This window comes from Tachysurus vachellii, chromosome 8 (assembly GCF_030014155.1).
Source record: "Tachysurus vachellii isolate PV-2020 chromosome 8, HZAU_Pvac_v1, whole genome shotgun sequence".
NCBI classification, from domain to species: Eukaryota; Metazoa; Chordata; class Actinopteri; order Siluriformes; family Bagridae; genus Tachysurus; species Tachysurus vachellii.
Genome location: NC_083467.1, coordinates 14,115,623 through 14,131,621, shown reverse-complemented (window position 1 = coordinate 14,131,621; position 15,999 = coordinate 14,115,623). Strand labels below are relative to the sequence as shown.

Below are 15,999 nucleotides of genomic sequence, written 5' to 3'. Positions count from 1 at the left end.
TAGAAAGTCATGCTCTAACAATAATTTTTTTGCTCCTCATATTGCGTTTGCCCACAATATATGCTAAATTTTCTGGCTTTGTCTCATTTTTACCAGTTGCTTCCATGAACCACTTAATGGTTTAAATGCAAGTTTTAACAGGGCAAGATTATACTCCAATTTAGTTTAAAGTAAAATGCCACTATCGATTCTGTTGTAAAACAGTGGCTTTGTTACTTTTTAACTTTGTTTCCAGTTTCCTTGGTGAGAAAAATACTTATTTTTGGTATGCAAATGTCATTCACAGTCCAGGGATCAGTTCTGTTTTTTTTGTCTAGTGGCTGTATTCTTTCACTCCCCTAGTGTTCTATACTTCTCTTTGCATGCATTTTCTGTTGATCTTTTTTCTCTCTGTCTCTCTCTCTCGCTCTTGTTCTCTCTCTCTCTCTCTCTCTCCCCATCCATCTCTCCTTCTCTGTTTTCTTTGGTTTAAATCTTGTTGCTTACTCTCCTTGCAACTGTTTTCCGCTGTAGATGCTTCATCTCGCAGCCTTGCTTCAAGTGAGCGTGTGCACAAAAGCAGTGTGGCTGGGCCTGGCACCGCTCTCTCATCTCTTGCTCTCAGACAAAAGGGTGGGTAATGCATGCCTCCTTTTAGGAGCACCTGAAGACCTACTTCTGAGACGGGCTTTGTCTCATCCACTGCTTGATGAACTATGTAGTTTCCCTATAGGTATGGACAAGAATAGGTAGTTAATAGGTTTGGTAAGACCGACTACAGTACTTTGGCGAGCAAATTGGAAGTGCATTCTTTGTCGTGTTCCCTGTGCATCATAACATTAAATTTTATTTCCTCCCCCCATGCCATTTCTGATTTTCTTTTCACTTTTAATTTTCAGGCATCATATTTATATTGAATCTATATATTTCCTTTTAGACTTAGAAATCTTAAATCTCTAAACTCTTAAACTTTTTTGTGGGATGCTCCTAAACTGATTAATTATTATTCTATTATGATACTCAGGTGAAAGAGGAAATGTGACTCGGGCAATGTCTCCAGCAAGCAAGCACCATCAGGAAAGCCGCACAACTAAAGCTGACAGCCGCTCCAACCGCTCTGCTGAACAGGGCAAAATCAAGACTATTGAAAGCCTGTCTGCCAGCGAGGCTCTTATCCTCAAATCAGACACTGGGAAATTGCGCTCTGACTCGCACAGTCGTTCTCATTCACCCAACCACAACACCTTGCAGGCTCTAAAGGCTGATGGGAAAAACCCAGGCCTTCGGTCTGAGTCTCCAAATCCAGGGTCACGGTCTTCCTCACCGAAACAGAAGACTGTCATCTCAGGCAGGTCAAGTCCCTCTAGCAGCAGCTCCCCACGCTCCTCCTCTCCACATGATAAGAACCTGCCAATGAAAGTTTGTCCCTCTTCAAAGGCTCATCTAGACCCTCCTCGTGAGCGATCCAAATCTGACTCTTATACCCTGGACCCAGATGTTTTGAGAAAGAAAAAAATACCACTGACAGAGCCTCTGAGAGGCAGGTCTACTTCTCCCAAACAGAAACAACTGTTAAAGGAAGCTAAAGCAGGAAGCAGCAATTCTGAAAACTGTTCCCCACCTCCTCATGTTGTTCAGGAGAACCTTCACAGTGAAGTTGTTGAAGTATGCTCTTCCATTGCTCTGCTGTCCAACGATGAACCCAATGATGAAAATGCAGAATTTTATAATGCTGACGAAGGCTCCTCCAAAGTGCATTTCAGCATTGGAAAGGCTCCTGTCAAAGAGGAATTAGAAAGCCGCTCCTCACCTAAAGTCAGCCGCAAGACTTCGAGTAGGCATGTGCGCCCCAAAAAGGACAAATCAGGGCCACTCTTTAAGGGTGAGAATACCCGGCATGCTGAACCTGCCAAGCAGGCCATGTCACCTTCTGTGGCTGAATGTGCTCGTGCTGTTTTTGCAGCTTTCCTGTGGCATGAGGGCATTGTTCATGATGCAATGGCATGCTCCTCCTTCCTAAAGTTCAACCCTGAACTGACCAAAGAGCATGCACCCATACGCAACTCGCTCAGCTGCCAGCAAAGCCTTGATGAGAAGGAAAGCAAGCTGAAAAACCGTCACTCACTTGAAATCTCCTCTGCCCTCAACATGTTTAACATCTCACCTCATGGCCCAGACATCTCCAAGATGGGCAGCATCAATAAGAACAAGGTTCTCTCTATGCTTAAAGAGCCACCCTTGCCTGAGAAATGTGAGGATGGGAAAGGTGAGCAGGCCTCATATGAAGTGACCAGCCACTCCACAATGAGGTCAAAGTCTCTCCTGCCCCTCACTCTCCAGCACCTTGTTGCTTTTTGGGAGGACATCTCTATGGCAACTATCAAAGCTGCCACACAGAACATGATTTTCCCCAGTCCTGGTTCTAGTGCCATACTGAAAAAGAAGGAGAGTGAGAAAGACAGCAAGAAGGCAAAGAAGGAGAAGAAAAAGAAGGAGAAAGCTGAGGTTCGCCCCAGAGGGAACCTGTTTGGGGAAATGGCGCAGCTGGCCATGGGAGGCCCAGAGAAAGACACAATCTGTGAGCTTTGTGGAGAGTCTCATCCCTACCCTGTTACCTACCACATGAGGCAGGCCCACCCAGGTACATATTTCTCTTTCTCTCTTTTTTTTTGTATTTACGAGTGCTAAGTACATTATTGTTTTGAAACTTTGAACGGAGATATGGTGAGTATTTTGTTCCCCATTCATTCAGGATGTGGGCGTTATGCTGGAGGTCAGGGCTATAACAGCATCGGCCACTTCTGTGGGGGATGGGCTGGGAATTGTGGTGATGGTGGCATAGGAGGGAGTACCTGGTATCTGGTTTGCGATCGTTGCAGAGAGAAGTACCTGAGAGAGAAACAAACTGCAGCTAGAGAAAAGGTAGAACTTCATTTTTTGAATATGTACATGGTTGCACAATTATTCTCTTGCAAATGATTGTGAATTACATTTTACCTTTGCACACATTTCTGTGTGGTTCAGGTAAAGCAGTCCAGGAAGAAGCCTTTGCAGGTGAAAACACCTCGAGCACTTCCCACTATGGAGGCGCACCAGGTGATCCGTGCCAATGCCCTGTTCCTGTTATCCCTGAGCAGTGCGGCCGAGCCAAGCCTGCTATGCCATCACCCACCCAAACCCTTCCACACACACCTACCTAGCCTGAAGGAGGGAGTTTCTGAAGAGCTGCCAAATAAAATTGGCTGCTTGTATCTGCAGACCCTGGCTCGGTACATCCAGCACTATTTGCTTTTTTAATTAGCCAGCCAGAGAGATTTTTGTATTTTCTCTGTACCTTCACACTTAATATACTTAAAAATTGCTGATTGATAAAAAAAAATTGTTTATTAAAACATCTAATGTACCTGTTTCAGTCAACATACAGAGAATTTTGGAGGCTACCAGGATGAAAACCTGTTCCAGGATGAGATGCGCTACCTGAGATCAACATCAGTACCAGCTCCTTATATCTCTGTCACACCTGATGCTTGCCCCAATGTCTTTGAGGAACCAGAGAGTAATATGAAGTCCATGCCACCTAGGTAACAGCACATTTCTTTACTGCCGCTTTCTTAAACTTCAGCTAGGGTAATGATTATGCTAGTTTTGCTAGAGGCAGGAATGAGTGTTTTAAGCATGTACTGTTTTCATAGCCTGGAGACCAGTCCCATCACGGACAGTGACACAGCCAAACGGACAGTGTTCCAACGCTCTTATTCTGTGGTGGCTTCTGAGTATGATAAACAGCATTCGTCTTCTCCTGCGAGAGTTAAGGCAGTGCCCAGACGAAGGGTACACAGTGGAGATGCAGGTACTCCTTTTATTTCTGCCTCATGTACAGTTTTGCTATACACCAACACCAATTTTTATGTTCATTCTCCTGTTTTGAACTTTGAATTTGAATCTGAATTTTGAACTTGAAGAATGTTTTCTTTAAGAAAATGAATTATAGAAAATTCAGATATTAGTGGTAAGGCAGTCAGAGGTTATATTAATTATTCTATTATGCTATATTCTTTATATTCTTTTTAGAGTAGCAACTTGCACGTGGGCGATGCTCACATAATCAAAGACTAATGAGAAATGGAATTATAAACAAAGCGTTATAAACAGTTATTTAACAAAGCAAAAGGATTTTTTCAGCATTTTTAGAAAGAGTTTCCATCGTCTGTCACTTTGTCTTTCATCACTGCAAAAATCAAGATTGGACTTTGTACATAGCAGTTAACATTACAAGCTGCATTTTTCTATTTTAATAAATTCTAGAGATATTGAGGAAATGACTTTTATGGACATTCATGTTAAACTACGTATATATATATATATATATATACTTATATATATACTATATAATATATAATATATAATATATAATAATATATAATATATATAATATATAATAATATATAATATATAATATATACTATATATTTATTACATAAATATATATATATATATATAATATATATATATATATATATATATATATATATATATATATATATATATATATATATATATATATGTAATTTTCAGGATATATTATTATTGGAAAATAATGTCCCTTTGGGGTGGTAAGTGGATAAGCGTCAGTTGATGATTGACCTTTAACGGTATGGCCTGTTGTGTTTTCTTCCTTACTTCTGAACAGTTTGTCGAGTTTGTCTCAAAGCACTTGTTCGATCTAGAGACTCTTAGACACTGGTATAATAATGTGCTGCCAGGGCCTAATTCATGATGGAGATCTAGGCATTTTTCACTCTACTCTATTTTTTTTTCTTTTCTGATAAATAGAAACAAACAATTTTTAACTGCACTAATACCAATTACATACTTAGATTTATTGGATTTTTTTTTTTTTTTTTTTATAAACCCATTTCTTGTGTAGTAAAAACAAAATATCCACACACCTTTGACCAACAGTGCACATTATAGTGCCATCAAATGTCATTTGGTGTAAAAAGCTTTGTTAATGCTTTCTAGTTTGTGATTTACCTTTTGAGTTTGTAGACATTTATGGGTACTTCTGCGTTCTGATTCATATTCTATAAGTGTAGTTCTTGATGCAAAAGGTGTTACATGTATTTTTGTTTTCTATAGAAGTGGGTTCCTCCCTCCTGAGACACCCCTCTCCTGAGCTGTCTCGACTGATCTCAGCGCATGGCTCCCTAAGTAAAGGGGAAAGGAATTTCCAGTGGCCTGTGCTGGCCTTTGTCATTCAGCACCATGATTTGGAGGGTCTTGAGGTGGCCATGAGACACGCTCTGCGCAAATCAGCTTGCAGAGTATTTGCTATGGAGGTTAGTGATAGACAGATGTAATTAAAACATAAAATGGCTACACACTCATGTTATCAACCATCACAAATAAAAATAAAAAAATAAAATCCAAGAAAAATCTTGTCAGATCTTTTTACATTTATTATGATATAGAGGTTAACTGCTTGTCTATAACTACATCACTCACTCTCTTTGGGTAAGAGTCTACCAACTTAGCACTTTATCATTAGGTCATTTTATACTCTTCCTTTCTGATCATAGGTGAAACAAGTTCTGCAATGATTTATCTTGGTTTTACAGGGGGAGAAGATTTTGTTTTCTATCTGCTATTTTGCAGTATTAATAGTATGATGCAATGAAATAGAATTCCTAGCAAAGTCTCATTTAATCACTTTCTCATTAGGCATTTAATTGGCTGCTCTGCAACGTGATTCAAACCACCTCTCTCCATGATATCCTCTGGCATTTTGTGGCTTCTTTGACTCCATCTCCATGTGAGCCTGAGGAAGAAGAAGAGGAAGAAAACAAAGGCAGTAAAGACACAGTGGAGCAGGTAAGGCTACAGCGCACAAATGTCAGTAGCTCCTTAGAATTCATTTGCACTTACGTTTTTCCAGAATAGTGTAAACCTTTCTTACTGTATAAATGCTGAATGATCTGTTTCATTGCAGGAGAAAGATTTGGGTGTGTGCGAGCATCCTCTCTCTGACATAGTCATTGCCGGAGAGGCAGCTCACCCTCTACCCCACACCTTCCACAGACTTCTCCAGACCATCTCTGATCTGATGATGTCACTCCCTGGTGGCAGTTCCCTTCAGCAAATGGCCCTGAGGTAAGTGAGTCACCGCAATATACTGCAACACAGGCACCTATCTGTTGTTCTGTGTGACTAAAATCCTGAAACTTCATATAGGTGCTGGAGTCTAAAATTCAAACAGTCAGACCATCAGTTTCTGCACCAGAGTAATGTGTTCCATCACATAAACAACATCCTGTCCAAATCAGATGATGGAGATAGTGAAGAAAGCTTTAACATCAGCGTGCAGTCAGGATATGAAGCCATCAGTCAGGTTGTAATAAAACAGCATTTTATTGTAATATTCTTTCTGTATATTCTTATAATATTCTTGCAATCTCAGGCTCTTCAAGCATTTATGCTTTTGGCATTTCTGCAACTGTATTGTATGTAACACCTTCCAGATTTGTGTTTATTTAATATCACATGAAGTGAACAATTTGGTGTATTTTCAACACAAAGATAAATCTAATAATAATCCAGTAATAAAGCTGATAATGTTTACATGTAATAACCCATTTCTTTGAATGTAGGAGCTGTGTATGGTAACCTGTTTGAAGGACTTGACCAGTGTGATGGACATAAAAACATCCAGCCGGCCCGCTATGATTGGCAGCTTGACAGATGGTTCTACTGAGACATTTTGGGAGTCAGGGGATGAGGACAAGAACAAGACAAAGAGCATCACCCTCAGCTGTGTGAAGGGGATCAGTGCCACTTATGTTTCTGTGCATGTGGACAACTCCCGTGACATTGGAGTGAGTGGGACTGGAGAATTTACAGTTATAATCAGCATAAAGATGATACATTTATTGATCAGTTTTGTTGTCTGTTCTTTTCAAATCCTTTAGAATAAAGTCACTTCAATTACGTTTCTCTGTGGAAAAGCTGTGGAAGACCTCTGCAGAATCAAACAGGTAACTAATACCGATCTGCACAAAACTAACCATCATGGTAATACTTCTGCAGAAATATTTCATTTGTTTTAGATGGAATCTACTTTTATATGACTTCCACCAAGGTCGTAAACGATATCTCCAATTCTGTGACTGATAACCAAGTATTCTCGTATTGTACTGGTTATAATGACAGCAGAGCTTCATGTGAAAGTAAGATATCTGTTTTTGAAGGCCTGTTTTATTCACTGGGATCTTTACTGTGTCAGATTGACTTGGACTCTAGGCACATGGGCTGGGTGACCAGCGAGCTACCTGGTGGGGACTACCATGTGATCAAGATTGAGATGAAGGGTCCTGAGAACACACTGCGGGTGAGGCAGGTTAAAGTGCTTGGCTGGAAGGAGGGTGACACCATCAAGATAGCAGGGCAAATCTCAGCTAGCGTGGCTCAGCAGAAGAACTGTGAAGCAGAAACCCTTCGTGTTTTCCGCCTCATCACCTCACAGGTTAGTGAGATTCTCTTTAGAAATGCCATGCAGCTGAATTAATGTCAGAACATTTTGTACCTGGGTTTAAGATGGGTCAGTATTTTTATAATGAGGGCACTGTTGTTGTGTAGGTGTTTGGAAAGCTGATTTGTGGGGATGCCGAGCCTACTCCAGAGCAGGAGGAGAAGAACCTGCTGTCATCTCCAGAGGGTGAAGACAAGGTAAGCGTTATACTATGCCATTACCATAGGCAATACATATTTGAGATTACATTAAAGAAACACCAATGTTGCTTTTATTAATGATTTCTTCTCACTATCATTTGTAGGCACCGTCTGATGCTGATTTAAAAGAACACATGGTTGGGATCATATTCAGCAGGAGCAAGCTCACCAATTTGCAGAAACAGGTATGTCAGGATGACTGATCTTAAGCCAGTCCTAAGCCTGTTGTACACTTTTGTTTATGGTCATGCATGAAAGCAGTGTAGAAACAGTACAAAAAACAATATTTATTCTATAATAATTATATACAATATTTGTACCACCCTAGTAATTGACAAAGGGCTACCTGCAGCCGAGCAAAATGTCTGGTTAAACCAATCAGCATTATTTGATTGTGCGTAATGGTAATGCATGCCTAGATTAATTTGATGGCTTAAATTGACATATGCATTACATTTTACTAATCCAGGGAGAATAATCATAGAGATAAATGTCTCACAATGACTCTTGTGAGTCCAATGAGAAATATAATTTGTGGCATTCTGAATTCCTTCTTTTGTCAGTTGGGCTGCATTGTCACATAAGAGAAAATGCTAAATTTTGTTTCCTTTGTGTTCTTTTGCCCTTAGGTATGTGCACACATTGTGCAGGCGATACGCATGGAAGCTACACGCGTGCGTGAGGAGTGGGAGCATGCCATCTCTAGTAAGGAGAATGCCAACTCGCAGCCTAGTGATGATGATGCCTCCTCAGATGCATACTGTTTTGAATTGCTGTCAATGGTCCTAGCCTTGAGTGGCTCCAATGTAGGCAGACAGTACTTGGCTCAGCAACTCACCCTACTACAGGATCTGTTCTCCCTACTTCATACAGCCTCGCCACGTGTCCAAAGACAGGTATGGTTGTGTGCAAGCTTGTTACAGTAGTATGTGTTTGTGTTCCTTTGTTTTACACAGAATGATGCAAGCCACTGCAAGAGAGTGACTAATAACTGCTTTTGATCACCCAGGTGACCTCACTGCTCAGACGGGTCCTTCCTGAGGTGACTCCTGTGCGCTTGGCCAGTGTAATTGGTGTGAAGGCTTTGCCACCAGCAGATATCAGTGACATCATCCACTCAACTGAGAAGGGTGACTGGAACAAGCTGGGGATACTGGACATGTTCCTGGGATGCATTGCCAAAGCCCTTACTGTACAACTCAAGGCCAAGGGCACCACCATTGCTGGCATAGCAGGCATGGCAGCAGCCAAAGGTGTCACAACAGTTACACTGCCCATGATTTTCAACTCCAGGTGAGCTTGTAGTGGTAAATCTGAACAAAGTCAAATAATAATTGCTTCATGCTTTAATAAGCCAAGTGTGCATTTTTCCTGCTGTTTGCCTGTTGGTGAGTAGTTACATCAGGCGAGGGGAGAGTCACTGGTGGATGAAGGGCTCAACACCACCTCAGATTGCTGAGATCATCATTAAGTTGGTTAAGGACATGGCTGCTGTAAGAACTATTTTTAAATACTTTGGCTCAATTCTTGTCTGTTTTTTTTTTTTTATTGTACTGGTTTCGGATGTTGTGTGCTCATCAGTCATACATTATCCTCCCTAGGGTCATCTCTCAGACACCTGGTCCAGAGTAACCAAGAACGCCATTGCTGAGACCATTATTGCTCTTACTAAGATGGAGGAGGAGCACCGCTCACCAGTGCGCTGCATTGCTACCACACGGGTATGACTAAACCTTTCATTATTCAGTGCAAACAGGTCATCTAAACCACTTCATCACAAACCAGGTCACTGAGTCATCAGGTATGGGCTTAAAGGAGCCCTCTGGCTCACAGCTCATATGTCCTGAAAAACTATATTTTCAAATGAACATCTCCATAGGGTTTCCTGTATATTATTACTGTTCATTATATATCAGAACACAATGTGAAAAATACCTGGTGTATTGTTTCTGCATAGCTCTGGCTGGCTCTTGCCTCTCTCTGTGTGCTGGATCAAGACCATGTGGACCGGCTATCATCAGGCCGTTGGATGGGCAAAGATGGCCAGCAAAAACAGATGGTAAAGCTTTGTTTTAACAGCCTTCAGAGATGCAATAATTAGCATCCTGCGTACTGCTAAAGCACTCTAATCGTTTTTATTTTCACAGCCTATGTGTGACAATCACGATGATGGTGAAACTGCAGCTATCATCCTTTGTAATGTGTGTGGAAACCTGTGCACTGACTGTGACCGTTTCCTTCATCTGCACCGCCGTACTCGCTCCCACCAGAGACAGGTACATTCCTGCTAACACAACTGGAATGAATAACAAGAAGCAGAAGATCCATAGAATTTATGCTAATCAAGACCAAATGCTATAGGCTTTCATACAGATGCTAATTTTTTTTTTAATCATATCATTCTTAAATCAGTTTCTTAAATTCTATTTTCTACACATTCCCCATAAACACCTATGCTTTCAAATAAAAATATAATATCGTCTATTATGGATATTTAAAAACTGGCAAATATGTTTAGATCTGAATTTGATGGATTTGAACGGTAATGACTTGCTATTATTTATATATATATATATATATATATATATATATAGATAGATAGATAGATAGATAGATAGATAGATAGATAGATAGATAATGTGTGTATGTGTGTATATATATATATATATATATATATATATATATATATATATATATATATATATATATAGATATATATAGATATAGATATAGTTATAGATATAGATATATATATTAAGAAGATAACTTTGATTTTTAACATTAACTTGAGCATTATTAATGACATTATTTATAACTTATTTATTAAAATGTTTAAAGCTATTAAATGCACAACACAAAATGTTGTACACAAAATTGTATTTAATAATGACATAAGCACTATGCTCCATAGTCTATAACATACAGTGCCTTGCAAAAGTATTCATACCCACTGAACTTTTCCACATTTTGACACGTTACAATCACAAAGAAAAATTTATTTTATTGGGATTTTCTGAAATAGACCGAAAGAAAGTGGCACATAATTGTGAAGTGGAATGAAAATTTTAAATGGTGTCCAAATTTTTTTTTACAAATAAATATTTGAAAAGTGTGGCATGCATTTGTATTCAGCCCCCTTTACCCTGATAACCCCTAACTAAAATCCAGTGAAACCAACTGCCTTCAGAAGTCACCTAATTAGTAAATAGAGTGCACCTGTGTGTAACTTAATGTCAGTATAAATACAGCTGTTCTGTGAAGCCCTCAGAAGTGTGTTAGAGAATATTAGTGAACAAACAGCATTATGAAGACCAAAGAACACACCAGACAGGTCAGGGATAAAGTTGTGGAGAATTTTAAAGCAGGGTTAGGTTATAAATTAATATCCCATGCCTTGAATATCTCACGGAGCACTGTATGGCACAACTGCAAGCCTACAAGACTTGGCCGTCCACCTAAACTGACAGGACGTGCAAGGAGAGCATTAATCAGAGAAGAGGCCCATGGTAATTCTTTGTGGAAGAGTGGCAAGAGGAAAGCCATTGTTGAAAGAAAGCCATAAGAAATCCCGTTTGCAGTTTGCGACAAGCCATGTGGGGGGAACAGCAAGCATGTGGAAGAAGGTGCTCTGGTCAGATGAGACCAAAATTCAAAACGTTATGTGTGGCGGAAACCTAACACTGCACATCACCCTGAACACACCATCCCCATCTTGAAAGGGACAGGGAAGTTGATCAGAGTTGATGGAAAGATGGATGGAGCCAAATACAGGGCAATCTTAGATGAAAACCAAAGAGTCTGCAAAAGACTTGAGACTGGGGCGGAGGTTCATCTTCCAGCAAGACAATGACCCTAAACATACAGCCAGAGCTACAATGGAGTTCTTTAGATCAAAGCATATTCATGTGTTAGAATGGCCCAGTCAAAGTCCAGACCTAAATCCAATTGAGAATCTGTGGCGAGACTTGAAAATCGCTGTTCACAGACGCTCACCATTCAATCTGACTGAGCTTGAGCTATTTTGCAAAGAAGAATGGGCAAAAATTTCACTCTCTAGATGTGCAAAGCTCGTAGAGACATACCCCAAAAGATTTGTGGTTCTATGAAGTATTGACTCAGTGGGGCTGAATACAAATGTACGCCACATTCAGATATTTATTTGTAAAAAAAAAAAAATTGGACACCATTTATCATTTTCCTTCCACTTCACAATTATGTGCCACTTTGTGTGGGTCTATCACATAAAATCCTAATAAAATACATTTTTGTTTGTGGTTGTAACGTGTCAAAATGTGAAAAAGTTCAGTGGGTATAAATACTTTTGCAAGGCACTGTAAATGTGAATGTGACAATGCTAGCAAAGCAGCCATTTGTGAGCTGCTAACAGCCATAATCTGAGTCACTCGACTTGTTTTGCACATAATAAATGACATGAGAAACTGGACTGTATAATATGTGTAGATACATAATAATCTAGCAACATTTAGTTTTATTTTATATTAATTATGTGTTACATTTCTTACACTGACAGTGCAGTTACATTGTGTGAATTCTTACAATCCTTTGTTTGTGAGACTATGTTGGTCCAATTTTTTGCAGGTGTTTAAGGAAGAAGAGGAAGCCATTAAGGTTGATCTCCATGAAGGCTGTGGAAGAACCAAACTCTTCTGGCTTATGGCACTGGCTGACTCAAAGACCATGAAGGCCATGGTGGAGTTCAGAGAGCACACAGGTGACTGTTCCCTATACTGTTTGTTGTTTTATGCTGTATTTATAGAAATTGTTTGACAAAAGCATGTCCATTTCTTTTAATTCATTGATATTTCTTTGATCTACTCTTGTGGCCATAACTGACCAGCTCATGTGTTTCAGGTAAACCTGCTTCAAGCAGTTCAGATGCTTGTCGTTTCTGTGGCACCAGAAACGGCACAGAGTTGTCTGCAGTTGGGAGTGTGTGCTCAGACCCAGACTGTCAGGTAAATCTGACCATTTCTCAGAAGATAATGAAGGCAGTTTTCTGTGCTAGTGTTTGTCAAATGCAGTACACATCAAGACCACCGCATTATCAACATGTTTCTATTTGTGCAGGAGTATGCAAAGCTGGCCTGCAGTAAGACTCACGCATGTGGTCACCCTTGTGGCGGGGTAAAGAACGAGGAGCTGTGTTTGCCCTGCTTGCACGGCTGTGACAAGAACACTGGCTGTCTGAAACAGGACGCTGATGACATGTGCATGATCTGTTTCACTGAGGCTCTGTCTGCTGCCCCTGCCATCCAGGTATTGCACCAAATGGCAAGCGGTTTGTTCTTATTCTTCTTGAAAAGTAAACACTCGACATGACTTGTCTCTCTTTGTATCTCTTTATTTTCAGCTGGACTGTAGTCATGTGTTTCATCTTCAATGCACACGCAGAGTTCTTGAAAACCGTTGGCTAGGGCCTAGGATAACATTTGGCTTCATGTCCTGTCCTATTTGTAAGGTATGTAATCACACCAAGCAGTGTCATGGTTTGTATGAAGAGTTGATTGCGATGGTCTGTACTTTAATCTTTAACATTTACTGCATGTGTTTTATTCCTAGAACAAAATTAACCACTCTGTGATCAAAGATCTACTGGATCCCATTAAAGAGCTCTATGAAGATGTGAGGAGAAAAGCTTTAATGAGACTGGAATATGAAGGGCTTCACAAGAGTGAGGCCATAACCATGAGTGGGGCTCGCTTTTACAATGACCCTGCTGGATTCGCTATGAATAGATACGCTTACTATGTTTGCTACAAATGCAAAAAGGTTAGCTTCACAAGATTACCTTATTATCTTTTACCAAGAATATCTTTCATTTATCATTTCATTGATGTCATTGAGTGGATGTATCATTCAGCATCATAGCAAAATGAAGTTGACAGTTGATAAACAGTAAAAGAGAGAAAAAAAAAAAAGAGACACGTGTTAAAGTAGAAAACTGAACAATTTTCAGAGTTAGTATTCTACAAAGGCTAGATATGAAATTAAATTACTGCCACCTGTCCAGGTTCATATTTTTCATTGTAGAAATCATCTGTCCAGGTTGGCTCAGAATGTGATCTGTTGATTTTTTTGCAGGCTTATTTTGGGGGAGAGGCACGATGTGATGCAGAAGCAGGACAGGGAGATGACTATGACCCCAGTGAGCTTATCTGTGGCGCATGCTCAGATGTGTCCAGGGCACAGGTAAGTTGAGTATTTTGTGCGCATGTTAGTGTTTTGTTTTTTTTATTTTATATATGAGGTTCTGATTTTTTGCAATTCACCATGCAAAGACCACCCTGCAGCTGTGAACAAACTTGTATTAAGAAGATTCCTTCATTTTCTTTTCACTTTTGCAGATGTGCTCAAAACATGGAACAGACTTTCTTGAATACAAATGCCGTTACTGTTGTTCTGTCGCTGTGTTTTTTTGCTTTGGGACCACACACTTCTGCAATGCCTGTCATGATGACTTCCAGAGAATGACCAGTATCCCCAAAGAAGAGCTGCCTCATTGCCCTGCAGGTAAATTCCAATTCCTTTAAAATGTACACCTGTTAGTTTCATTGCATTTTGAGTCATGAAATATCTGTGTCTTTGACAGGCCCTAAGGGTAAACAGCTGGAGGGGAGTGAGTGTCCCCTGCATGTTGTGCATCCTCCCACTGGAGAGGAGTTTGCTCTGGGCTGTGGTGTGTGCAGAAATGCTCATACCTTCTAAACTAACGGGGCTCGTTGTACGTTACTGTCCGAGTCCCTGTTTTACCTGCAACTGCAGACTTCTGCTTCAGCCAGTCTGAGAGGAATGTCTGGATGTCTGGCTTAATGAAGCAGTAATGCAGCACTGTGCTTCGGGATTCTGTCTCTCTCTCTCAACAGACCCTGAAGAACCCAGGAAATAGTAAAACAAAAAAAATAAAAATAAAACTTGTGACGTGTCTGCATGCAGCCGTTGTAACCCTCGGCTCTCTTAAACTTTGCTCACCACCCGATCACTGAAGTGTACCAATATGGAAACTGACTCTTTTCCTAATCCTGTACAGTATTCTCTGTTGAGTGCATCATGGCTTAGCAGAAAAGACTTCAGTTCAGATCATATATATGGACTGTTAAGAATGTTATGATGGCAGGAAAATAGTGTACGATTTATCTAATCTTGTATATAATGATAATATCCAAAATAGGTGTATTCAGATGTTGCTACTCTACACTTCAGTTTTGTTTGATATTCTGGGTTTTGTTTTGAGCCAGAACTTTTAATGAAGTGCAATACTGGGTGTGCCTCCTATCTTGCAGCTGTAAACATGGAATGTATGTCAATAAAGCAACTGTACATTTTTATACAGTGACACGCTGCTGTGTTTTCACCTGGCAAATTATAGCATCATTCTTGTGCTCAGAAAATTTGATGGGCCTACATCTGTCACGTGTGAGGGGTTAACAGGAACCCTTTCAACTCTTCAGTGATATAATGTGGTACAAAACCATTTTCTGTCTTTTTAAAACCATAAAAGGTGAGTATGTTCTATTATTGTATTGTAAAAAAAAATAGAACACAAATCTTTGGGATGGGGCCAGTCTACACACCTAAAAAGAATATTAGACATTGTGAATTTGTTTGGAAGTGTGAATGTGTGGAAGTGTGAAAAACAGCTGCTGTAAAAGAGAAAATAATGCTACCTGTAAATTTGCTCTGTATTGTCTGTGGTGGATAGAGTTGGGTGGTAATAAACCAGATCCTCTGTTCTGCAAGGTACATTACAAATGTGTCTGTTTTTTTTTTCCTCCTGAAATAATTAACCTCGGCATGCACGTGTTACAATATTGTGTAATATTTTGTAAAATTTAATTAGCAGCCAGAATATACAATGGAAATGAAAAACAAAAGTCTACATGCCCATGTTAAAATGGCCTTAAAAAAGGTATTTGTGATGTAAAAAATGAAGATAAATCATATCAGAACCTTTTCTACCTTTAATGTGAAAAACAATCAAACTTTTGTTCAGAAAACATTAAAAAAATAAATTAATAAAAAGTTACCAAAAAAAAAAAATAAAAAAAACACAATTCACAAGTAAACACACCTTTTTATAATTGTGGATGTGGCTGTGTTCACACTGAAATAATCAACAAGAACAGGACATCTACAAAAGGACTAAAAATCTCAACAGACATACAACATTGCACAGATGCCCTTCATGTGGCTAGGATTAACCTACTAAGTCCTTATACATTTACATTTCTGGCATTTAGCAGACACCCTTTTCCAGAGTGACTTACAAATTATTTC

General features: G+C 39.7%; 1 protein-coding gene across 15 annotated transcripts in view; it reads left to right on the top strand.

The window, feature by feature from the left end:
• The window catches only part of mycbp2 (MYC binding protein 2), a 60,450-nt gene extending 44,976 nt beyond the window's left edge, over positions 1-15,474 (top strand). For 14 of the 15 annotated variants that reach the window (XM_060876403.1, XM_060876410.1, XM_060876399.1 and 11 more), the window contains 28 exons: positions 1,004-2,620; positions 2,732-2,901; positions 3,004-3,248; positions 3,393-3,560; positions 3,672-3,829; positions 5,119-5,318; positions 5,701-5,850; positions 5,969-6,129; positions 6,211-6,367; positions 6,627-6,851; positions 6,945-7,010; positions 7,259-7,498; positions 7,612-7,701; positions 7,809-7,889; positions 8,334-8,600; positions 8,714-8,997; positions 9,101-9,197; positions 9,306-9,425; positions 9,662-9,763; positions 9,852-9,980; positions 12,304-12,436; positions 12,577-12,680; positions 12,793-12,981; positions 13,076-13,183; positions 13,285-13,494; positions 13,807-13,914; positions 14,070-14,235; positions 14,315-15,474. In XM_060876403.1, the coding sequence (XP_060732386.1) occupies positions 1,004-2,620; positions 2,732-2,901; positions 3,004-3,248; positions 3,393-3,560; positions 3,672-3,829; positions 5,119-5,318; positions 5,701-5,850; positions 5,969-6,129; positions 6,211-6,367; positions 6,627-6,851; positions 6,945-7,010; positions 7,259-7,498; positions 7,612-7,701; positions 7,809-7,889; positions 8,334-8,600; positions 8,714-8,997; positions 9,101-9,197; positions 9,306-9,425; positions 9,662-9,763; positions 9,852-9,980; positions 12,304-12,436; positions 12,577-12,680; positions 12,793-12,981; positions 13,076-13,183; positions 13,285-13,494; positions 13,807-13,914; positions 14,070-14,235; positions 14,315-14,430 (5,861 nt within the window). In that variant the 3' untranslated portion in view covers positions 14,431-15,474. The remainder of the gene's footprint in view (positions 1-1,003; positions 2,621-2,731; positions 2,902-3,003; positions 3,249-3,392; positions 3,561-3,671; positions 3,830-5,118; positions 5,319-5,700; positions 5,851-5,968; positions 6,130-6,210; positions 6,368-6,626; positions 6,852-6,944; positions 7,011-7,258; positions 7,499-7,611; positions 7,702-7,808; positions 7,890-8,333; positions 8,601-8,713; positions 8,998-9,100; positions 9,198-9,305; positions 9,426-9,661; positions 9,764-9,851; positions 9,981-12,303; positions 12,437-12,576; positions 12,681-12,792; positions 12,982-13,075; positions 13,184-13,284; positions 13,495-13,806; positions 13,915-14,069; positions 14,236-14,314) is intronic. The other variant, XM_060876398.1, reaches the window with a different exon arrangement.
• Positions 15,475-15,999: the final 525 nt, after the last annotated feature.